This window comes from Dryobates pubescens, chromosome 32 (assembly GCF_014839835.1).
Source record: "Dryobates pubescens isolate bDryPub1 chromosome 32, bDryPub1.pri, whole genome shotgun sequence".
NCBI classification, from domain to species: Eukaryota; Metazoa; Chordata; class Aves; order Piciformes; family Picidae; genus Dryobates; species Dryobates pubescens.
Window position 1 is genome coordinate 3,011,222 of NC_071643.1, and position 23,751 is coordinate 3,034,972.

The window sequence follows — 23,751 nt, forward strand, 5'->3', positions numbered from 1 at the left end:
AAAAAGGGGGGAAATGCATGTTCATGTTTCTGCAGTGAATCCAAATGCAAAGATAGAATAACCATGTGGACCACCATCCAAAGTAAGAGCCACAAAATGTACTTCCAATACAAAGAGCAGAAAAAATGCTAGCACTGGGAATCCTTTCATTTCCCAAGGATGTGGTAAAGGAGGTGAAAAATTAGCTCAGCCATGACATACCTCTCTCAAACAATGTCATAGCTCCTGCAGGATCCTGTCCTGATCCCAGCTATGTCAGCAGCTTACAGAGGAGTCTGTGGGAATCTGATGCTTTAAATTTAAAAGCTTTCTGAGGCTCACAGGAGCTATCTAAGACAAATACAAACAGACACTTAACCTCATCTGGTGTCCCCAGCGTATGGACACAGAGCTGTCTGAGTCCAGAGGAGGCCACAAAGATGATCCAAGGGCTGGAGCAGCTCTGCTGTGAGCACAGGCTGAGGGAGCAGGGGGCATTCAGCCTGGAGAAGAAAAGACTCCAGGGGGATCTTAGAGCTGCTTTCCAATAGATGAAGGGATCCTGCAGGAAGGCTGCAGAGGGACTTTTCCTTCTCCAGGACGAGGGAGAAAGATTTGAAGCTGAGGCAGAGTAGGGTTAGAGTGGAGCTGAGGAAGAAGTTATTCAGTATGAGGGTTGTAAGACTCTGGAACAGGCTGCCCAGGGAGGCTGTGGATGTCCCCTCCCTGGAGGTCTTCAAAGCCAGGCTGGATGAGGCCTTGAGCAGCCAAGTCCAGTTGAGAAATGTCCCTGCCCATGGTGGGGAGGTTGGAGTAGATCATCACTGAGGTCCCTTCCACCCTGAGCCATTCTGGGTTTCTGTGCCATGGCAGCTCAACTGTACTTGTCTACAGCCCCAGAAACTCTAAGAAATCAGTGACAATTCAGCCTGCATTTTTGAAACTAGAACACATCCCTTACTTCATAAGCTTGATGAAACCACAAAGCAGCAGAGTGAAGCATAAAACCCCTTGAAACACATGAAGTGAGAAACAGGGAAGAGTGTGTGCTGCAAGTTCCGTGGTTTTCATCCCAAAATCACCCTTCAGCTGGCTTAGCTCTTGACACTGGAAGCACACAAAAAACAACCCCCAAAAGCCAGCCCATTACATCTGAATCTGAACTTCCTTACCAGAATGGAAATACATGTTACATTCACTCCTGTGGTTAAAGTAATGCCTTCCACGGGTAGAAAGAATGCAGATAATTGGGTTTAGACAGAGATAAGGGTCTGACATTTAACCCAACCCCAGGTGCATGTGGTTTGCTGCAAAGAGAAAAAAGAAGAAAGAAAGAAAGAAAAGAAGTCAAAAGGTCACATGAGCTCCCACCTCTGCAGTCTGCAAAACAAAATCCAGCTCAGGATCTCCACTGCACTAGCACCAAAATGATAGAAAGGGTGGTGAAAAGAGAGAGCCATTTAAAAAACAACAAACCCCAAGGGTATATAAATATCCACCTGTAGCTCAGAGAACCTTAAAATGCTAGCTTTAGGTTGGAAGGGAGCTCTAAAGGTTGGACTTCAAAACAAGGGGACTAGAAGAACTGAGGTGCTGCAGTATGGCTAAAAACTAGGTACAAAGTCAAGATCAAGGTTAGGCCTCCATGGGCAGCAAGGAAGGAATGGTTTCCCTTCAGAAGAATGTTCTGCAGAGACTGAATTATGCAGAAGCTGAAGGGCTGTTTGGAAGGGTTTGTAGTGATAGGATGCAAACTGCATCCAGCTCAGGAACCTCCACACAAGGAGCCACATGGACCTGAAGGAAGGGGTCCAGGGGAGGCCACCAAGATGACCAGAGGGATGGAGAACCTCTGATATGAAGCCAGGCTGACACAACTGGGGCTGTTCAGCCTGGAGAACAGAAGGCTCCAGGGAGACCTTAGAGCAGCCTGCCAGGACCAGCAGGAAGCCTGGGGAGGGACAGTTCAGAAGGGGCTGTGGGGATAGGACAAGGGACAGTGGTTTGAAACCGGAGCAGGGCAGAGTTAGGTTGGACAGCCAGAGGAAGTTCTGCACAGTGAGGGTGGTCAAACACAGGGACAGGCTGGCCAGGGATGTGGTTGAGGCCTCATTCCACAGACATTCAAAATCAGACTTGCTGTGGCCCTGTGCAGCCTGATCTAGTTGGAGGTATCACAGTATCACCAAGGTTGGAAGATACCTCAAAGATCATCAAGTCCAACCTGTCACCACAGATCTCATGACTAGACCATGGCACCAAGTGCCACATCCAATCCCCTCTTGAACACCTCCAGGGATGGGGACTCCACCACCTCCCTGGGCAGCACATTCCAAAGGCCAATGACTCTCTCAGTGAAGAACTTTCTCCTCACCTCCAGCCTAAACCTCCCCTGGTGCAGCTTGAGACTGTGTCCTCTTGTTCTGGTGCTGGTTGCTAGAGAGAAGAGACCAACCCCTTCCTGGCTACAACCACCTTTCAGGTAGAGCAATGAGGTCTCCCCTGAGCCTCCCCTCTCCAGGCTAAGCAACCCCAGCTCCCTCAGCCTCTCCTCACAGGGCTGTGCTCAAGGCCTCTCCCCAGCTTTGATGCCCTTCTCTAGACACCTTCAAGTGTCTCAATGTCCTTCTTGAACTGAGAGGCCCAGAACTGGACACAGTACTCAAGGCCCCTGCTGACTGTGGGGGGGGGTGGACAAGATGCCCTTGGAGGCTCCCTTCCAACCCAATGCAATCTGTGACTCTGTGAATGCTTACTGACTAATCAGTTATTTCACAGAGCCCCAGCACGGTGGGGGTTGGAAGGGACCTCTGGAGAGCATCTAATCCAACTCCCTGCTAAAGCAATCTGTGACTCCATAAACCAGACACTGGGTCAAACAGGTGAACCAAGGGCTCTTGGGAGTTTTGAAGATCACAGGAACTAACCTATATCCACTTTGTGCCTTTCAAACACTACTGCAATGCTTTTAGAGAGGATTTTTCTTTTCCAATGTCACCACATGAGTCTGTGGCTTGGTATTAAAAAAAAATCATTAGTTTTTTTCAATTTTTTAAATTCTTCACCCTGTGCAGAATCCTTTAGGGTAGAATTGAACCTCCTGTCTAAAACTGCTGCAATCATACTTCTAATTTGAAGATTTCTTTCTTAAGACAATCATCTCATTAAAAATCCACCTCCCCCTGTGCTCAGCTATGATTTAGGTTTCGTTTTTGTTGTTTGTTGTAGAATCCCAGACTGGTTTGGGATGGAAGGGATCTTAAAAGACAGGACAGAAGAGAACAGAAGAGAACAGAAGAGAACAGAAGAGAACAGAAGAGAATTAACCAGGTTAGAAAAGACCTTTGAGATCATCAAGGCCAACCTATCACCCAACACCATACAATCAACTAAACCATGGCACCAAGCACCCCATCCAGTCTCTTCTTAAACACTTCCAGGGATGGGGACTCCACCACCTCCCTGGGCAGCACATTCCAAAGGGCAACCTCTCTTTCTGGGAAGAACTTCTTCCTCACCTCCAGCCTAAACTTCCCCTGGCACAGCTTGAGACTGTGTCCTCTTGTTCTGCTGCTGGAGAAAAGATCAACCCCCACCTGGCTACAACCTCCCTTCAGGGAGTTGTAGAGAGCAAGAAGGTCTCCCCTGAGCCTTCTCTTCTCCAGGCTAAGCAACCCCAGTTTCAAGCCCCCTGCCATGGGGAGGAACACCTCCTACCACAAGAGCTTGCTCAAGGACCCATCCAACCTGGCTTTCAACACTTCCAGGCTTGGAGCCTCCACAGCTTCTCTGGGCAACCTGTTTCAGTGCCTCACCACCCTCGTGGGGAAGAATTTCCTCCTAAGGTTCAATGTAAATACAACTTTTCCCAGTTTGAAGCCATCACCCTTCAACCCTGTCACTCCATGCCTTTGTCAAAAGTCCCTCTCCAGCTCTCCTCTTCAATCCTGGCAGGCTGCTCTAAGGTCTCCCCGGAGCCTTCTCTCCTCCTGACTGAACAACATCAACTCCCTCAGCCTGGCCTCACAGCAGAGGTCTTTCAGCACTCTGAAAACTTTTGTTTTCTCCTCAGGACCTTCTCCAACAGTTCTATGTCCTTCTAGTGTTGGGGGATCCAGAGGGACTTACAAAGACCTTAAGATCCTGAAACAAGAAAATGATTGCCACATTTATTGCCTGTTATTTTCAATGCACTTGGCAATACCCCAAATCAGAGAGTACTCACAGGACTTCAAGAAAATCAACTTACCTTGCTGAGCTAAAGTGGATCTCAGCATTCCACTTTTAGACCAGATTTTCACTTGACCATCTTCACCAACTGGAAAGTGAGCACAGGAATCATTAACTTCAATGCCATAATAAGCTTAAGTTCCTTCTTGTATTTAAGTAGGAAACACTACAATTAAAGGAAGTCCAGGTCTCCTTCCAGCTAAATATTGTTTATGTGGTCTTCCTAACATGTTTCATTAACATCACTGAGTCAAAAACTGGCTGGCTGGCCAAGCTCAAAGAGTTGTGGCAAACAGACTTAAATCCAGTTGGTAATCAGTCACAAGTGAGCTTCCCCAGGGCTTCCCCAAATGGTGAAGGGTCTGGAGAAGAGGGCAAGTGAAAAGCAGCTGAGAGAAGTGGGGTTGTTCAGCCTGAAGAAGAGGAGGCTGAGGGGAGATCTTCTGGCTCTCTCCAACTCATAGAAAGTCATTTGGAGCCAGGTGGGGTTTGGTCTCTTCTCTCTAGTATCAAGTGACAGAATGAGAGGAAATGGCCTCAAGTTGCACCATGGGAGGTTCAGGTTGGACCCTAGGAACAGTTTCTTCAGTGAAAGGGTTCTCAAGTCCTGGAACAGTCCATGGAGGAAGTGGTGTAATCATCATTCCTGAAGGGACTTAAAAGCCATGCAGATGTGGTGCTGAGGGACACAGTTTAACAGAGGACTTGGTAGTGTTGCTTAATGGTTGAACTTGATGATCTTACAAGGTCTCTTCCAGCTGAAATGATTTTATGATTCTATAAATATCATATTTAGGAAGAAGTATTTAAGGCTATTCTGCTGCTATCAACAGGTCTCTTCCTCTCCTGAAAATCCCTGCAGACTTCTTATCTGAAGCTGCCCCTGGGAGGAGCAAGTCCATCACTAGACAAGTTCTGTATTTTCTATTCAGCATCACTAGTACTTTTCATCTATCTACAGTTCAATGGCCTGCAGGCTGAACAAATGAGTCTCTGAGGAGTCTGAAGAGAGTAGGAGCAGATTTTATGTATTAAACTGGAGGCTTCACAGTTGATAAATGGTGAAACTGAAGATAACTGAAGGCTCCTTTTGGAAGGCTTAAATTTTATAGCATAACTTGGGGTTTCCAAGAAGTGCAGCTTGCTCATTAAAGTTCTTCTACACCATGCAGCAGAGGTCAGTATGGATTAAGGACACAGATTTCCCAGGCTGCTATCATATTTTAAAAGCAGAGCTCTGGGCCTCCTCATTTAGGCCTCTCAGATGAAATTCATGAGGAAAAAGGTGCACCCAGATGATTAAAACCATTCTTTCATTCAAAGATCATTTCCTTACCAGATCTGAGTTTTTTCTAGCTGGTTGATGCAACTTGAAAGTGTTTAAAAAGTGTAAGAAAGATATAAAGACATCTTATCCTCTCCCCCTACTCTGCCCTAGTGAGGCCCCACCTGTAAAACTGCATCCAGTGTTGGCCTCCCTAGTTCAGGAGGGACAGGGATCTGCTGGAGAGAGTCCAAGGGAGGGCTCCAAGGATGCTGAAGGGACTGCAGCACTGCCTGGGGAGGAGAGGCTGAGAGACCTGGGGGTGTTCAGTCTGCAGAGGAGAGACTGAGAGGGGATCTGATCAATGTCTATCAATAGCTGAGGGCTGGGGGTCTGGAAGAAAGGGCCAGGCTCTGCTCAGTTGTACCCTCTGATAGGGCCAGGAGCAATGGATATAAACTACAGCACAGGAAGTTCCACCTCAACGTGAAGAAGAACTTCTTTACTGTAAAGGTCACAGAGCTCAAGAGCAGGCTGCCCAGAGAGGCTGTGGAGTCTCCTTCTCTGGAGCCTTTCCAGCCCTGTCTGGATGTGTTCCTGTGTGACCTGTGCTGGATTCCAGGGTCCTGCTCTGTCAGGGGGGTTGGACTTGATGACCTCCAGAGGTCCCTTCCAACCCCTAACATCCTCTGATGCTGTGATCCTATTTGTGTTCAATTAGAACCATACAGAATGTGTTAACTGATACAGTATCCTTAATGATTCACTCTTCCTCATGGTATAAGAGTTGTGAGCTTCTCAGAGGACACTGTTGATGAATTCCCATAGTCCCCATAAGGCCTTTCAAAAAGGAGAAGGAAAAAAAGATGATGGAAAAGGCAATTTTTACTTTTTCTTTGGAGAAGTTCCTGAGGCAAAAATCTGTCTTTAAAAAGAACAATTTTTCCATGCCTCTGGGATTTCAGAGGAACATGCCAGACAGAGTTCCTTGAAGCAGCATTTTAGAGTCAGACTGAGTCTGGAAACAAGCAGATCCAACATTATCTTCACTACTTCTGGGCTGAGTTGGATTTTGTCCAAAGAAATCAGCTGTGCTAGATCAACAGGAGGCTGCAGAAAATTCTGACACCAACAGAAACCCCATAAAGGAGAAGTCTATCAGAGGAAATTCAATTAGCTTCCCCTTAACATCAAGATAGAAGTTTGTGATAAAAATGCCAAAAGCAACTAATTACCAAAAGATTTAAGACAAAAAGAGATGCAGAGATGCAGCCACTGGGAGATCACTCTCCCAGCCTCAACTGAGAAGAGAGTTAGGCTGCAGCTGGATTTACACCACTCCTAATAATAAGGGAAGAGAGGCACAATAAAACCAGGATTCAAGATTCTCAGGAGGCCTCATTAAACTTTGCTGGCTAAAAAAACACCCAAATGTGAGATGTATAGAGATGAATCTATCAACTCAGGAACTTTTCTTTGTTATAGATAAGAAAAAAACCTGTCAAATATTCTCCTTTATGAAGTACAGAACATAGAACCACAGAATGATTTGGGTTGGAAGGGACCTCTAGTCCAAACCCCCTGCAGGCAGCAGGGACACCTTTCTGCTCAGCTCTGTCTCCAAATAGTCACAGACCTGACTAAATTAAATTAATGTCATGGGTTGGTCATACATCAAATAAATTCATAGATCCTTAGAATGATTTGGGTTGGAAGGGACTTTAAAGATCACCCAGTTCCAACCTCCTGCCATGGGCAGGGACCACCTCCCACCAGTCCAGGTCAATCAAGGCCTCATGCAGCCTGGCCTTCAACACCTCCAGGGAGGGGACATCCACAACCTCCCTGGGCAACCTGTTCCAGTGCCTCCCCACCCTCCCTGGAATGAATTTCTTCCTCATCTCCAGTCTAAACCTGCCTTCCTCAAGCTTCAACCCATTCCCTTGGTCACTTGAAGGACACTTACCTGTAACCAGTGCTGTTCCTTCATAATTCCACCTTCCTGCTAGTACAGCTCCACAGTGGGCTTCCACGCTCTTCTCTACTCTTCCTAGCTTGGAAATCAAGTGGAACTTCCCTGGAGAAAAGACACAGAACAGGAGATCTCATCTGTGAATCAGTATTTAGGACTGCAATGGTGGCATCTTCTGCTTAAAAAATGCACAAACCAAGAAACTGACAGCCAAAAACCAAAGGAACAGAAGATGCAATTAGGGTGTTCACAGCTGCCCTTACCCCAAATGAATGAGCTCTTGCAGAAGAGCTTGTAAATGAGATGCAGTTTGGATTTGTGGCTTGGTTGTTGGCTTTTGGGTTTTGGTTTTTTCCCCTCCCCTTTTGGTATTTCTGATCTTTGTTTTGCCTGTTCATTTTTCTTCTGTCCCTCTGAACTCTGCCTGTCTCTCTGGGGACACAACTGCCTGATGTAATTTCATTGTCAAAAGTGTATAGGCTGCAGCCCAGGAGAGTCCTCGTGGGGTTTCTTTGGAAGATCTGGAAAAATCACTCAGCCACCAAAAAGGAAAATGGAAAAGCTACAACAATCTGACCATGGGTGAGTGCAGTGCTCTGAGGAAGTCTTGCTGCCTGCCTGCATTATGGAGCTGTTATGGAAATTCACAGAAGCCAAAAAACAAAACTATTAATGATTTCAACAGAAGCATGAGGAAGTCTTTCTTTCCAAATGAGGGATGTTGCTTAAATCCAGGAAGATCAAATTTAAACTGGACCAAAGAGCAGACAAAGGACTTGGAAACATGTGGCAGAATGAACACAAGGCTTAGAAGAGTTCAGTGATTCAAATTAACTACCTTAAAGCCCAAATGCTTTGAAAATTATGTGATCTAACTGGCCAGTGAACACGATGAGCAGAGTCCAGAGCAAGCAGAACTCCTGCCCGCCAAGAGGACACAGACACCTCACACTAAGTGTGTGCACATGCTCCATCACTTAAAATGGGATCATTTCCCATTGGGAATATGAATCCTAAACCAGGCCATACCTGGTGAGTCACAACCAGAAACCAAAGACCTGACTGCTTCAGAGAAGGATCATGTTGTCAAGACCAATATGTGTATGCAGGTGAGAACAGAGTTAACTGTGAACTGTGTAGAAGGTTAACAAAACAGGAAACTACCCCACTAAATGCACATTCAGATGGCAAAACCTGGGTGGCCTGCAGTGACAGAAGCTTGAAGCAACTTTCATTGTGATCTGGTTTCCCATGTTTGAATTTTCCACCCTTTCTGGAGTCCTGAGTACAGCACAGACAGGGACCTGTTAGAGCAGGGCCAGAAGAGGCCACAGCAATGCTGGGAGGGCTGGAAGCCCTCTCAGGCTGAGAGAGCTGGGTTGTTCAGCCTGGAGAACAGAAGGCTCCAGGGAGACCTTCTGGTGCTCTTTCAGTGCTTAAAGGAGCTGAGCAGAAGGCTGGGGACAGATTTCTGAGCAGGGCCTGTTGGGACAGGACAAAGGCTGAGGGCTTGAACTGAAAGAGGGAGATTTGGGCTGGAGAGAAGGGAGAAAATATCTTAAGGGTGGTGAAACACCAGCCCAGGTTGCCCAGAGATGCCCCATACCTGGGACAATTCCAGATCAGGTTGGCTGGGGCTCTGAGAAATCTGCTCTAGTTGCAAATGTCCCTGCTGACTGCCAGGAGGTTGGACTGGATGATGTTGAAAAGTCCCTTCCAACCCAAACCAGTCTATGATTCTGAAATCCAACTTCAAACCTATCCACCAGAGCACTGCAAGCAGCAGGTTCATCCCAGCTTTTCCTGAATTCACAGCAATTACTAACACCAATTCTTCCTCATTCAGGTAATTTTTAGTTTCATAAAATTTTCAGTACCAACACCATACATTTAACAGAGCCCCAGAGTGGTGGAATTGGAAAGGACCTCTGGAGGTCATCCACTCCAACCCCCTCCTAAAGCAGGACACCCGCAGCAGCTTGCCCAGCAGCACAATGTTCAGGGTGGGTATGGAAGCTCTCCACACCAGGAGACTCCACAACCTCTCTGGGCAGCCTGCTCCAGGCTTCCAGCACCCTCACACCAAACAACTTTCTCCTCCTCTTCACATGGAACCTCCTGGGTGCCACTTTATGCCCACTGCCCCTTGGCCTGTCCCTGTCACTGAGCAGAGCCTGGCCCCAGCCTCTTGCCCCCCACAGCTCCTTTGTCTCTTGCTAAGCATTGCTCAGCTGCCCTCTGGGGCTGCTCTTCTGCAGGCTCTCAGCCCCAGGGCTCTCAGCCTTTGCTCCTCACAGAGCTGCTCCAGGCCCCTCAGCAGCTTTGTAGCCTCCCCTGGACTCTCTCCAGTTTCTCTTGAACTGGGGAGCCCAGAACTGGACCCAGGAGTCCAGCTGTGGCCTCAATGGGGCAGAATAAAGGTGGAAAGAACCTCCCTCAACCTGCTGGCCACACTCTTCTTCATACCCCAAGCCACCATTTGCCTTCTCAGTCCCAAAGGGACACTGCTGGATCACGCAGAACTTGTCCATTGGCACTCCCAGGTCCTTCTCTGTGGAGCTGCCCTCAGCAGGTCCCCCCTCACCTGGCACTGGTGCAGGGGGTTGTGACTCCCCATTCATTTCACAGATTTGCCTTAACCAAAAAATAGAGCTTTGTAAACCAGGAGCAAACTTACACACAGCTCTAACCCAAAGGTGTCCATCAACTTGGAGTATCTAATTGGAAAGATTAAGAACTACTTTTTATGGATGTGAAGAATTCTATGGCATCTTTTAATCACAGAATGGCAGGGGCTGGAAGGGACCTCAAAAGCTCCTCCAGTCCAACCCCCCTGCCAGAGCAGGATCACCTATACCAGGTCACACCAGAACACACCCAAGCAGGTCTTAAATATTTCCAGAAGGGGAGACTCCACAACCCCCCTGGGCAGCCTGTTGAAACAACAGCTTCCAGTGATTCAGGCAGCATCCATGAGACTTGAGGACTTCTGTAAGCAAACCCCTCTATGCATGAGAGAAAATCTACAGCACAGACAGATGGCAAGTGACTGAATGCACTGGCTAGGCACATTGTCAGTACAACAATGGGCTGTGACACAGAGGAGAGGAGCAAATCCTGTTTTCAGGGCAACAATCAACTCCTCTACCACTCTTTTGCATCCTTCTCCACTCCATAAGCTCTTAATTCTTTCACAGGGCATCTTTCAAAGAATAAAAGACAGCAAATTGGAGCCCAGCAGGAAAGAACACAGTTTCACTGGCCTGTAATTCCACCTTAGGAACTAAGAGAGAATTCATCTGGAAAAGATCTGATCATGCATTTTAAAAAACCTCTATCAAAATACTCAGACAGAACAGGGCCAAATCAAGTTTTCATGGGGTATCATCTTCTGCCACTGCTCTGCTTTTCCAACCTATGCATTTACAACTGATGACAGTCAAATATCTGACTCATCAGACACAGCTTTTTTCACTGCATTCACACACAGAGGCTGATCCAAAAGCAAGGTTTCAATGGATTTCTCTGCCTTCTGCTCTTCAACTTAACACTGAGGAAGTTGAGGCTTTCAAATTAGAACTTCACTGCCTTCCACACAACTAGGAAAGGGGAAAATTTAGCTGTATGCCTGCAGTGGGTAGAAGTAATTCAACTTAATCTTACTTTACACAGAATTCCAGAATCACAGTATGGTGACAGTTGCATCTGGAGATCATCAAGTACCACCCCCCTGCTAAAGCAGGGCACCCCCAGCAGCTTGCCCAGCAGCACAATGCCCAGGGGGAGCTGGAAGCTCTCCACACCAGGAGACTCCACAACCTCTCTGGGCAGCCTGCTCCAGGCCTCCAGCACCCTCACACCAAACAACTTTCTCCTCCTCTTCACATGGAACCTCCTGGGGTCCAGTCTGTACCCTCTGCCCCTTGTCCTGTCCCTGGGCACCACTGAGCAGAGCCTGGCCCCAGCCTCTTCCCCTCCCCAGCTCCTTTGTCTCTTGCTGAGCATTGCTCAGCTGCCCTCTGGGGCTGCTCTTCTGCAGGCTCTCAGCCCCAGGGCTCTCAGCCTTTGCTCCTCACAGAGCTGCTCCAGGCCCCTCAGCAGCTTTGTAGCCTCCACTGGATTGTCTCCAGTTGCTCCCTGTTTCTCTTGAACTGGGGAGCCCAGAACTGGCCCAAGGACTCCATCTGTGGCCTCACTAGGGCAGAGCAGAGGGACAGAACCTCCTTCAACTTGCTAGTTACACACAACCCAGAACACCGTCGGCCTTCTTGGCCACAAGGGCACATGGCTGGCTCACAGTGAACTTGTCCATTAGCACTCCCAGGTCCTTCTCAGGTGGTCCTCTCTCACCTGTACTGGTGCAGGGGGTTGTTCCTTCGCAGGTGCAGGACCCTACACTTGCCCTTGCTGAACTTCATGAAGTTCCTCTCCAACTCTGGAGCCTGTCCAAGTCTCAGTGACTGGCAGCCCAGCCAGGTGGGCTGTCAGTCACTCTTCCCAGTCCTGTATTATCAGCAAACTGGCTGAGGGTGCACTCTGTCCCTTCATCCAGGCTGCTGTTGAACAGGACTGGATCCAGTGAACATCGCTAGGTGCAGGCCGCCAACTAGATTCTGCTCCACCCATCAGAACCCTCTGAATGTGCAAAGTAGCCTCAGATTTGTCAAACACTGTGCCTTTATTTTTCTGAACTACTGAAGGCAGAAGCTGTCCTCAGGCTTAAAGTGACTCTGCAGTTCTGGAGGAAAGTCAAGCAGGAGATTAGCAGCCCCTTCAAATCCAGAGTATCAACCAGGTATGTTTTGGTCATTACTGGTCACAGACTTGTAAAAGCTAACATACAAATATCAGTAACATTAAAAGTTGAATGATTAGCTGTACTCATTTGTAATTTGTGCTGAGTAAGCAGTTTGAAGCTGGACATGCCCTTTACTTTTGTATGAAAGCAGCAAAAAGATCAATGGAAGCGGGAAGCAGAAGAACAATGTCCCACAAGAGATGCAGCTTGGAAGAAAACCCCAGAGGATTAAATTTACATTTGCTCTAATTTCACAAACAGCTGGAGTTCAACCAGGAATGAAGGCAAGCCTGTAAAGACATTCTACTCCCTTTCCATTGGATTCAGCACATTTCCAGGAATCCTTATCACAGAGATTAAGTAGCTGCTGCAGGAAGACTGCAGGCTTGACACGTAAGGCAGGCTGAGCGATGGGTAAGGAAAGTGTTCAGTGAGAAGGTTTAAGAGAACAGCAACTAAACACCAAAGCTCCTCCTTTGTACAATGCAAGAATTCCCTTCCTTTTGCAAAACAAAATCACAGGATGTTAGGGGTTGGAAGGCACCTCTGGAAATCTTCCAGTCCAACCTCCCTGCCAGAGCAGGACCAGAGAATCCAGCACAGGTCACACAGGAATGCATCCAGAGACTCCACAACCCCTCTGGGCAGCCTGTTCCAGGGCTCTATGACCCTTACAGTAAAGAAGTTCTCCCTCATGTTGAGGTGGAACCTCCTGTGCTGCAGTTTCCATCCACTGCCCCTTGACCCATCAAAGGCACAAGTGAGCAGAGGCTGTCCCTGTCCCTTCCTGACCCCCAGTCCTCAGATACTTATGGACATTTATTAGATCCCCTCTCAGTCTTCTCCTCTCCAGACTGAACAGCCCCAGGGCTCTCAGCCTCTCCTCACCAGGCAGTGCTGCAGTCCCTGCAGCATCCTTGTAGCCCTCCCTTGGACTCTCTCCCTCTTGCACTGGGGAGCCCAGAGCTGGATGCAATATTCCAGGTGGGGCCTCACTAGGACAGAGTAGAGGGGGAGGGGAACCTCCCTGGCTCTGCTGGACACACTCCTCTAAAGGCACCCAAGGATCCCCTTGGCCTTCTTGGCCAGCAGGGCACACTGCTGTCCAATGCAGAAGTTGCTGTCCACCAATAAATAATCTTAATTAGGTAAGTTTATATTTAAAGAGCTGGTACAATAGGAGACAAAAATTTGGAAATTCAGTTGTGATCTGCATTTATTCTTTCATAATTTAGGGTAGCACTGGTTTGTATTTGGATTTCACTGGAACCCTAAAACAAAAGCAACATCTCTATGATTTTTGGCAAAGGTGTCTCGTGGACAGCTTGCCAGAAACAGAATGTTCAGGAGGAATCTATTGATCAATGTTAAGAGCTTCTTCCTTAGATTTAACAACAATTTAGATATATAAATTTTTTACCTAGTTAAGTGCTGGGGACAAGAGGCTGGGGCCAGGCTCTGCTCAGTGGTGCCCAAGGACAGGACAAGGGGCACGAACTGGAACCCAGGAGGCTCCACCCAAAAAGGAGGAGAAAGTTGTTTGGTGTGAGGGTGCTGGAGGCCTGGAGCAGGCTGCCCAGAGAGGTTGTGGAGTCTCCTGGTGTGGAGAGCTTCCAACCACTGTGATCCTGGACAAGCTGCTGTGGGTGCCCTGCTTTAGCAGGGGGTTGGACTGGGTGATCTCCAGAAGTCTTTTCCAACCCCACCATGCTGAGATTGTGTGATTTCAGTAACTCAGTCATCACCTGTAAGTGATTTGGGACTTATGTTGGCACACAGTACAGACATAATTAAAACTCCTGGTTTATAAAAAGATGATGCATCCATATCTGTGAGTTGTCCCTGCCCATGGCAGCAGGGCTGGAATTAGAGGATCCTTGATGTCCCTTCCAACCCTGACAATTCTATGATTCCATCCCACACTAAAAATGCTATATCACACTTGTTAACATTGTACTGGAGAAAATTACTGATGCAACATATGAAATCTGAAGGAATCATTAGCTTTACACCAATGCCACTGACATAGTAACTATTTAAAGCTGCTTTACTGCAGATTATTTAACCACAAATAATTTCTCATGCATTATGAGTGACATCAGCAGAAAGCTGCATGAAACTATCAACATTTTCAACTGACTCACCATCAGAACTTGTAAGAACAAAGCTGTCAGCCTGGGACTGCTTCTTCCCACCTATACTTCTGGGAAGCCAGTGCATATCTATGGGATAAATATCATCAGGCAGCTTCACTACTCGAGTTGTCTCGCCGGTTAAAAGGTTCCATTTCATAATCTGGTGATCATCACTGCAGGAGTAGAGCTCGTCAGCTGTAGTCCAGCCCAGGCAGCTAACTAATTCTTTATGTTTAATTAAATTAAGGAACTCTGAAAACTTCAAATAGTACAGAAAAGCTTGCAAATTATCTCAGCTGTGCTCTGCAAAACTGAAAGGATAGGTACAGGAGGATTATTTTGGTAAGATCCCATGGAATGTTTTATAGGAAAAAACCTTGGGTCTTCATGGGTGGATTCAGAATGGATGTTAGGAAGGAGTTGTTCCCCATGAGGGTGGGGAGAGCCTGGCACAGGTTGCCCAGGGAGGTGGTGGAAGCCTCCTGCCTGGAGGTGTTTGCAGCCAGGCTGGCTGTGGCTGTGACCAACCTGCTGTAGTGTGAGGTGCCCCTGCCCGTGGCAGGGGGCTTGGAACTGGCTGAGCCTTGAGGTGCCTTCCAGGCCTGACAATTCTCTCATTCTTTCTTGCTTGTTCTTTTGTGTTAAAAGAAGCTGGTAGAAACTCTTCAACAAAAATAAAGCAAGGTGTCATGTGAAAAATGTAACTCCTGTGATGTATTTTTATTGAAGCACAGCTGAAATGTTGGGTTACACTTCTAGAAGGGTCTTAGTCCACAATGCAAGTGCAAATCACCCAACTAGCATTGAATTTATTAACACCACATCTTATATAAATTGATATACAAGATATATATGATGATTTCTCTAATTTATTAGCAGGAAAACCAGAACTTAGCTTACATCTTCCATGCATGTCTCACTACAAGCAAGTAGATGTATCAATATCCCTATTTACCATCAGAGAAAGCTTTTAGCTTGTCACTACAGGTAAGAAGGGAGAGAAAAAAAATCAAAAGATAGCTTCTGAAAGGAAGTTTTTACTCTCCAAGTGTTCAACATCTCTTAAAATGCTGCCCTTAAAGACTGCACTGAATGGCAAGGTGAAAAGGAGTAAAAAGCCACCTGCAATGTACAAGTATTTTACTGTCACATCCATGCTAAGGATCAAAAGAATCTGTTCAGCTTTTCCACTTAATTTTGACAGAAAGGATATGTTTGGGTTCCTTTAGAAGGGAAGTCTTCAGTCTCATTTCAGTTGTTCAGCTGGAGCATTAAAAAGAGAGAGGTAGGCACATTTTAACTGTAATAGAACAAAACAAACACATATGTAAGTAGCCAAAATTTAAAAGGTAGACAGTAACAGCAAAATAAAAGGGTTGGAAGCAATATTACAATAGTGCTGTGGAAAAATAAGCATCAAAGCAGACCTGAGTTTCAAGGGAATTCTGGTTGTACAGCACCCAACTCCACTTTACCTGATCACTAAGTCTAAACACACTGGACAATTTAAAGAACAAGTGAGGAATGTATTGATAAAGCATGAGAGGTTGAAACACTGAAGTTTTCTTGTGCTGACAATAAAGCCTTGAAAGTAGCAAGGGAAAACCTGGAATCACAAAATTTCTCAAGGCACTTCATGCTTACTGAGAGATGAAATAGAGGAAAAAGCCATCCTACAGAAAGAATTCTGTTGTGACACAAGATCTTAGTGTTTCATCCACTATCAGTAATGTTCATAATACTTCACTGCAGCACACTAATTCCCTAAGCCCTTAGTTCACTGGGGTCCCACCCTGTTGTCCCCTTCCCTCTTGTGACAACAAAAGCCTTTCTCTGTCTGTCCCTGGACATCATTCAGATGGAAAGAACTGAGGGCAAGAGGGAGAGAGCTGAAGATGCATTATGAGAAGCCCATGATGATACACAGTGTGGCCTTTCAATCTGGAAAATTTTCATCATAAAAATTGCAGTGTGCCAAATTAAGACTCATTAAAAGGACAGAAGCCCAAAACCATGATTTGCTGTGCCCAAAGAACAAGTTATTTTCAACTCTAATTGATAAACACACAAAGGTTACTTCTATTTTAGTAACTAAATCTCTCCTACTCAAATGCCTTATTTCCTTCTCCTCCTCTTATCCAAAAAAACTGCACAGGGAGTCTCATCACCAAGGCATTTCAAAGGGGTGTGAGTTTGTAGCAAACTTGTAGTGGATTTTGTTAGGAGCAGCCTTTTCATCACGGCCTTTTGTACGGTGGCAACGCACCTGCACATACACCCCTTCAACACATGCCAACAAGTGCTCTGCTATTCAATTGCATGGCTCTGCACCACAAATCCTAAAACTAAACCCCCAAACAGAAACTCTAAGAGCTGTATCCATAAAAATAAATCAATAAATAGCACGGAGTATAACAGCATTAAGGGATTCCTCCTCCAGTTCAATGCGAGCACCTCTTCTGCTCAACACAATACCCCAGTATTTAGTTGGGACACGTGGATCTTATCTGTTCCTATCTACTGTGAACACCAGAGCTTGCCAAACACCTTTTCAGTTGCTGCTCGGTAGTTTTCAGTATTTTAGGTCTTTGATTTCTCACTCCAAGTATCAGCAGGCATCTGCTGGTCTGTCAAGCGTCCAGCTTGCACTCTCCCCCTGCTCCTACGACAGAGAGTTGTGATTCCCTCCCCCCCCCCCCCCCTTTCAGACAGGACTAGAGCTTTATAATAACTTTTGAAAAGGTCTTAAACACTCTTCATGCCAACCTAAAAGGCAGAATGCTCACTGTTACACCGTATAACTCCTCTGCTGTCATCAACAGGTACATCATTACTACTACATACAGCTCTGCAACGAGCCCAACAGCAGGTTAGCTGAAAGCATTCTACTAGGAGCTGACAAAAGATGGGGCAGTAACGAGTTGTTGTTCTGACAGTAGGCTAAGTTCGCCTTAGCTTTTCCTCCCAGCCTCACACGGCAGCGCCGGACCCTCGCCCTCTCCCCGCGTCACCCCAGCCGCTTCCCCTCCGGAGCCGCTGAACGAGGAGACGAGGATCAGAGACGAGAGATTGAGCAAGAGCCGGAGGGAGAGCGAAGGCAGGAAGGAATGGGGAGGCGTAGATGGCGGTGGCGCGGCTAGAGCTGGCTCCTCACAGCACGGCTGTCTCCCAGGCGGCTTTGGCTAACGGCTGTGAGGGAACCGCAGCCCTACTCGACCAACCCCTCAGGCACCACACTGCCGGCAGAACCCCCGCTCTGGCCGTTGCCAGCACCCCCTTTCCCCTCTAAGTTTCCAGTTTCCCAAGCAGCAGATACCCCTCCTCCCACTGCCCTTTCCCCAGGCGAGCACCAGCGTCCGCTCCCTGCAAGGGCCGTCCCGAGCCGGGGGTCGAGACTCCCCCGCCCTCACCTCGCCGCCCGGCTGTCTCCCGGAGTTCTCCTTCCCCTCTTCCCACGCCGAGCCAGGGGGGCTGGTCACGGTCCCGACCCTTTCGCCCACCACGGCAGTGAGTCAGACCGGCCCCGACGGCGAAGGGAGGGGGCTCACGGTCGCCTCCTCCTACTCCAGCCCGCCTTTACCTGGCGCCGGCAGCGGGATGGAGAACGCAGAGCGGCGGGGACCGCTGCCTTAGCAGCCGGCTCCCGTCCCCGGCTGCGCTCCCGCTCTGATCCCGCCTTCCTTCGCCGTCCCCACGGCAGGACCGAGGCGGCGGCTGCCCGCTCCCCCCGCGGCCAAGCGGCTCCGTCTCTATGGCTACTTCCCGCGAGAATTCCTCCTCCTCCTTCTCCTCATCCCACCGCCACCTCACGGGCCCTCCCCGACCAGGTGACAGGGGCCCGCTGGCGTCACCACGCTGCCCGTTAATTAACACCGCGTTAAAACCGCCGTGCCCCCACTGTTGGTTTTTTTTATTATTATTATTTTAATATTTTTGGGAAGGTTTCACTAACAGCAGCACCCGCTTCGGCCGCCGCTCCGGCCCCCCCGCCACCTCCCAGCCCAGTTACCGGAGTAACCAAGCGCCGCCCACTGACCTACTTCTACACTTAAAATAAATCCCTTTAAAGGCAGGGCGGGCAGGTGGGTATGGCCGTGAGGACACCAACCACCGCAAGTCTCTCCCCTCTCTTCCTCTCGCAAAGAAAAATCCCGTCGGCGAAGGTGTTTATTTCGCTTACATTCGCCTCCCGCCCTGCCCGTCCGCGCAGTAACGGAAAGCAAGATGGCGCTGAGCGGGGCGGTTTTTTTCCCCCCTTTCAAACCCGCGGGAGGCCGGCCCCCTGCCTTCCCAGCATGCCCCGCGCCTTTTTCTAACGAATTTCGGTTCGAGTTTGCCGTTTGGGCGCCATTTTCGAGTGTGGAAGCCGCCGAGCCGCAGCCAGAGACCCAGCCGTCTGCTCCTACCCGCGACCCGCAGCCTCGCTGAGCGCCGGACACTGAGAGTCCTTGAAGGTACCAGCTCCGCGGGCGCCGCCGGATAGTTTAAGGCAGGGTTTTGGGCTGCAGCGGTGGTAGTTTGCCTGAGGGCAGGTGGAGTTGGGGGTTTCCCCCGCTGTGAGCGGGGCGGCGGAGATGTGCTTGGGGCGCTTCGCTGGGCAGGGCTTGATGAAAGGGAAAATGGGGAGGCGGCGGGCTCCGTCCTCCGCCTGGTTTTTCGAGGTTTTTTTTGTCTCGTCCTGAGAGAGCGAGAGGTGGTGGCGGCTCCTCTCTCCGGGCCCGGGCGGTCGAGCGGGGCTACCCCGCTGAGGGCTGCTCCCGAGGGGCCCGGCTTGCCCGACGGCTTTTCGGTCACCGCGCTGGAGGGTCACAGCGCACCGAGCCTCCTTTCTGGTTGGTGGCGGCGGATGGGTTTGAGGAGGGGAGGGGATGAGAGAGGGTCTTCTGCAGCCCAAGAAGGCGGCCATGGGTTCCCGCTGTGCCTTTACGGGCCTCGGGGGACCGTGAATCAGACCCACCTAGGACAGGCAAGTCCGGGAGTACGTTTCGGCAGCACAGGGGCCCGAGTTTAATGGGCATACGAAGCAGGGACCTATCTATCGCTCTACTTCTGCCTCTTTCTGCGCTTGACGTGTGAGAGAGAAATCTTCCGAAGGTCCGTACCGACTTGGAAAGACCGTGACACGGGTGCAGCTGGGCTCCGTACAGTAACGGATGGGGCTTAAAAACAACCACCCCAAAACTACCAAAAAAAACCTCAGAAAGTTTTCACTGACACGGTTTGTCGATCTGAAATGTAGTCGGCTGTTCTTAAGGAAGCCTTTTCTGTCCATTTTTAGCTCTTTTCTTTTTTTTCTCCGCCATCCCCGTAACAAAAAGAGGGCACTTGGCAGGGGATGGGGGAGGGATGCTTTTACCAAACACCTCCGAGCTGCCCCGGGAGAGGAGCTGGGCACGAATCTGTTAAATCCGCGAGCGCGTGTGGCAGCTGATTTATCGCGATTTAAAAGCTGAGGTCAAGTAGTTATGCCTGTTGATTCTGTTGGAAGTGTCGGTGGTGGGGGAAGGGTTGGTAAGGTAAATAGGTCTATATTGCACAATTCTGTTGGAGTGGAGCGGTTTTGGAAACGAACGAAAAAAAAAATATAATAATAATCTGGGACTTTGAGAGGCTGTAATTGTCTGAGACAGCCATTGCGGAACACTTCTTACCAGGGGCATAGACTCAAATTGCCTTAAAATGAGTTCTTTCTCTTATTTCCCCCCCCCCCCCCCTCCCCCTCCCCCATTGTCCCAAATGAAGGACTCTCATGAGAGTGTGGGCTGGGGGTAGGTCTGAAAACGTCAAATGATTGGCACCAATTGTAAGATGACTTTCTAACCACGTCAGTTTTTTTTTATCTTGTGAGAAGTAAACTTTCTCATGTCTCTTTTTCTGCAAACTTGCTGCAACTTAAACTCTTTGGAAGAGTTTTTTTGTGTTGGGTGGGTTTTTTTTTTCGCTCCTGCAGCCGCCTTTCTCTCCTCCTCGTTTGCTTTCTATTTATACGTTTTGGGAGCTGTGCCTCAAGTGCCAGCTGATGGACTTTTGTTAACGTTTCACTCTTGATCCGTTAACTTTAACGTTACAACCAGACGAAGGTATTTTCTTCTGCTTTCTCTGTTAAACGCTGAATGCTGGCAGTAGTGGCTGTGTGATATTTTGGCGAAATGAGTGTGTTGACTTAAACTGTTCAAGAGTCAAGTCTTTGCTGTAATTATGCAGGTCTTTTTGTTTGTCTACCTACATAAAGTATATATTCAATGTGGACTGTTGAAATGTGTGTCAGTTCAGAAACGTGTATGTAAAAGAGTACTTCAGGAGAGTATAGACATACGGCTACTCGGTTCGTTATTGCGAATGTGTCTTTTAACTCTTTTTCCCCCAGCATCATCCCGGTTGCTTTCTCTGAGCATAACAACTGCATAGAACGTGGCTGTGTGAGGTTTTCAGTAGGTAGATTCGTGCTATTTCTACAGATTAGGGACTAATCGCTGTTGGAGATGGGGAGGTGTATTTTAAACCAGGTCATTGTGAGGCTAAACTTGAGGGGGTTTTGGATTTTCGTCCACAAAATATTTGAGTTTCTAAATTAGTCAAGCATCTGGGCAAACATGTAGGATTATTCCTTAGGGGGGTTTGTAGCTCAATGCTTAGATTGCGGCGTTTTCTTGTTTGCTAGCAAAGGAGGTAGATCCCTTCAGTAATCTGATTGCTTGGAATGGAAGGGGAACAGCCAAGAAAGATGATGCCAAGCAAGAGCACCAAATTCTCCACAGCAGCCCATCGGGAAGGCAGAAAGCCCTTAGAGAACTCCATCAATGACATGGAAATGGAATATGAAGACAACAGGCAGCCCAGTGAGGCACCTCCACAAGGTAAGTTTGGATATTGGGGTTCTGCTGGGGGGTGAGTTTGTAGGGCTTGTTTAGCAGCAATCTTCAGCTGAATTTACCAACTGTGCCAGACAGGGTTTGCTCCTTCCTTTTCTAGAAAGGAATATTGAAAGCCTTGACTCCTGGCCAGTTTGACCTGCTTTTAGATGGGTAAAAGAGGCCTTGCAAAGAGTTAAAGTGTTTGGAGCGGTGATTTAGTACAAGTGCAAAAGCAATTTGTAGCCTTTCTAAGCCTATTTCGTATTCCTGATCTTTAACATTGTACTTAAAGATTGTGGTACAGCAGCAGGATTTTTCAGATGTATATGGAGCCAGTGGTGTGGGATTTCATGGAATGGAATAAATGTCAAGTTTATTTACTTAACTCTTAAAATGATTTGACTTTCTCTTTCATGAAGCAGTGTTTTTTTTTTCTGGAGTTTATGCTGAAAGTGTCTGGGGGGAAAAAAGCAGTGTGTGTCTTTTTGGGTAGTCAGGCAATTATTAAAGCAAGGTATTTGACAAATGGATTAATATGTTGAAATTGGTGGTAACAGCTTCAGTGTATTTGAAGCAAAAAGCTGCTAGTGACTGTTGAAAAGCTGCTTTGCTCACAACTAGCTGATATCCAGGGGGCCAGTTTGTTTTCGTAACAAACTTCCTGTCTTTGCAAAGCAGTTGTGCTGTCATTACAGCTTTCAGAGCATTGTGCAGCGCTCCCCAAATCTTGCGGAGTGACTTGTGAGCAGGCTTGAAATGTGGCTTTGCACTTATTAATGAGAAAGGCTTTGCCTGGTTCAGATTTGTAGGCTTTATTGTGACGGTTGTAGCTATTGTCATTGCAGAGTGCCTCTTAAAGTGTGTTAGAATAAGAATTACATAATGAAGGAAGGAGCCCACGAGTGTATCGGTGGGACATCTTAACTATCTCTTTTGAAAGACTCACTTGGTAAAAAGACTTTTAATTCCACTCAGCTCATTAAAATAATTACAGGCAAAACTATAGGTTTGCTTCCTATAGAAATTATGTTTGCTTTTCCAATTGAATGCTTTAAAAGGTGTCTAGTCACTGGGAGCTTATAGGTTGTTTGTTTGGTTTGCCTTTTTTTTTCCCCCTCTTTCTGTTTATTTTGGATGGTTTTTAGCAGTCTCAGATGAAGTGCTTGATAATCGAAGTTTAGAAGAGATTTTGGGTAGCATCCCTCCTCCCCCACCTCCAGCAATGGCCAACGAACCTGGTGCTCCTCGTCTCATGATAACTCATATTGTAAACCAGAACTTCAAATCCTATGCAGGGAAGAAAACTTTGGGACCTTTTCATAAGGTATCATTTCTTTTACCTTAATTTTTGAAACAAAGCTGTGCTTAACCTTGCCGTGTGTTAGTATTGCTTCCTGTATTTTCATGTAAGCTCACCTCAAGGGATGAAAAAATACATGTTTTAGAGTTACTTTTCTAGAGCAATTGTACATTTTCATTATTGCCCCGTAGGAAAAAAAGTAGTGAAGTGCAACTTTCTGATCCTGTGTAATTGTCATTTGTCAGTAGCCCTTAAAAACCCAGACTTTTCTCTTGATTTCGTTTACTGGAGAACTTTAAGGGGTGTGTGTTTGAAGAATGAGAATATTTTTTTAGTGCCCACAAGAGACTGAGGTGGCTAATCATGAAATTTCCTTGTGAACATGCTGGCTCAGTACAGTGTTGCTTCGAGTTCAGTTGAAGTTTAGAAAGCTCAGCTGAGGTGTGATTATTTTTTTAATATATATATTTTTTTTCTTCTCTATTTTTTAACTTTTTTTACTGAAGAACTTGTACTGCTTTACCTTTGAGAGTAAAAGCTAAGCTATCATCAGTCTGCAGTTGCATGCACTAGGAATTAACTGGTTTAAGCTGCTGACAAATGGCATGGGTGATGTACGCTGCCTAGGATCTCTTTCTATTGGGACCTAACTTTGTTCCCCCCTTCTGTCATGCAGCGTTTCACGTGTATTATTGGGCCTAATGGCAGTGGCAAGTCCAATGTCATTGATTCGATGCTCTTTGTGTTTGGGTATCGAGCACAAAAAATCCGATCCAAAAAACTCTCTGTGCTGATCCATAATTCTGAGGAACATAGTGACATCCCGAGTTGCTCTGTAGAAATCCACTTCCAAAAGATCATTGACAAGGTAGGTATGCTTCTGGTCACAACAGGGGAGGATTTTATTTCATTTTATTTCATTTTATTTCATTTTATTTCATTTTATTTCATTTTATTTCATTTTATTTCATTTTATTTCATTTTATTTCATTTTAGGATTTGAAAGCTTTTAATATTTGCTTATTTTACTTTGAGCTGGGGAAAACTGCAGAGCAAGATTAGTTTACCTTCAGGAGGTAAAAAATCAATTCAGAGTTAATTAGCTTAAATTCCTCTATTGAATGGTGCAGCTCTTAAAATATTAGTGGGGATTCTTGTTTTATTTTCTACAAGACTTATACCTGATCTGTCTGTTTCAAAACTCTGTAGAAGTGTGTAA

At 47.1% G+C, this 23,751-nt stretch overlaps 2 protein-coding genes across 2 annotated transcripts in view; one reads left to right on the top strand and one right to left on the bottom strand.

Moving 5' to 3' along the window:
- IFT80 (intraflagellar transport 80) overlaps positions 1 to 18,199 on the bottom strand; it is a 70,340-nt gene extending 52,141 nt beyond the window's left edge. Inside the window, exons 1-5 of the mRNA XM_054175559.1 lie at positions 17,959 to 18,199; positions 15,589 to 15,678; positions 14,388 to 14,606; positions 7,440 to 7,550; positions 4,229 to 4,297 (exon numbers count right to left, since the gene is read on the bottom strand). Of these exons, the coding sequence (XP_054031534.1) occupies positions 4,229 to 4,297; positions 7,440 to 7,550; positions 14,388 to 14,606; positions 15,589 to 15,628 (439 nt within the window). The 5' untranslated portion in view covers positions 15,629 to 15,678; positions 17,959 to 18,199. The remainder of the gene's footprint in view (positions 1 to 4,228; positions 4,298 to 7,439; positions 7,551 to 14,387; positions 14,607 to 15,588; positions 15,679 to 17,958) is intronic.
- A 2,149-nt stretch (positions 18,200 to 20,348) lies between these two features.
- Positions 20,349 to 23,751, top strand: part of SMC4 (structural maintenance of chromosomes 4) — a 45,362-nt gene continuing 41,959 nt past the window's right edge. The window contains exons 1-4 of the mRNA XM_009902118.2: positions 20,349 to 20,458; positions 21,040 to 21,235; positions 22,378 to 22,556; positions 23,209 to 23,400. Coding sequence (XP_009900420.2) covers positions 21,079 to 21,235; positions 22,378 to 22,556; positions 23,209 to 23,400 — 528 coding nt within the window. The 5' untranslated portion in view covers positions 20,349 to 20,458; positions 21,040 to 21,078. The remainder of the gene's footprint in view (positions 20,459 to 21,039; positions 21,236 to 22,377; positions 22,557 to 23,208; positions 23,401 to 23,751) is intronic.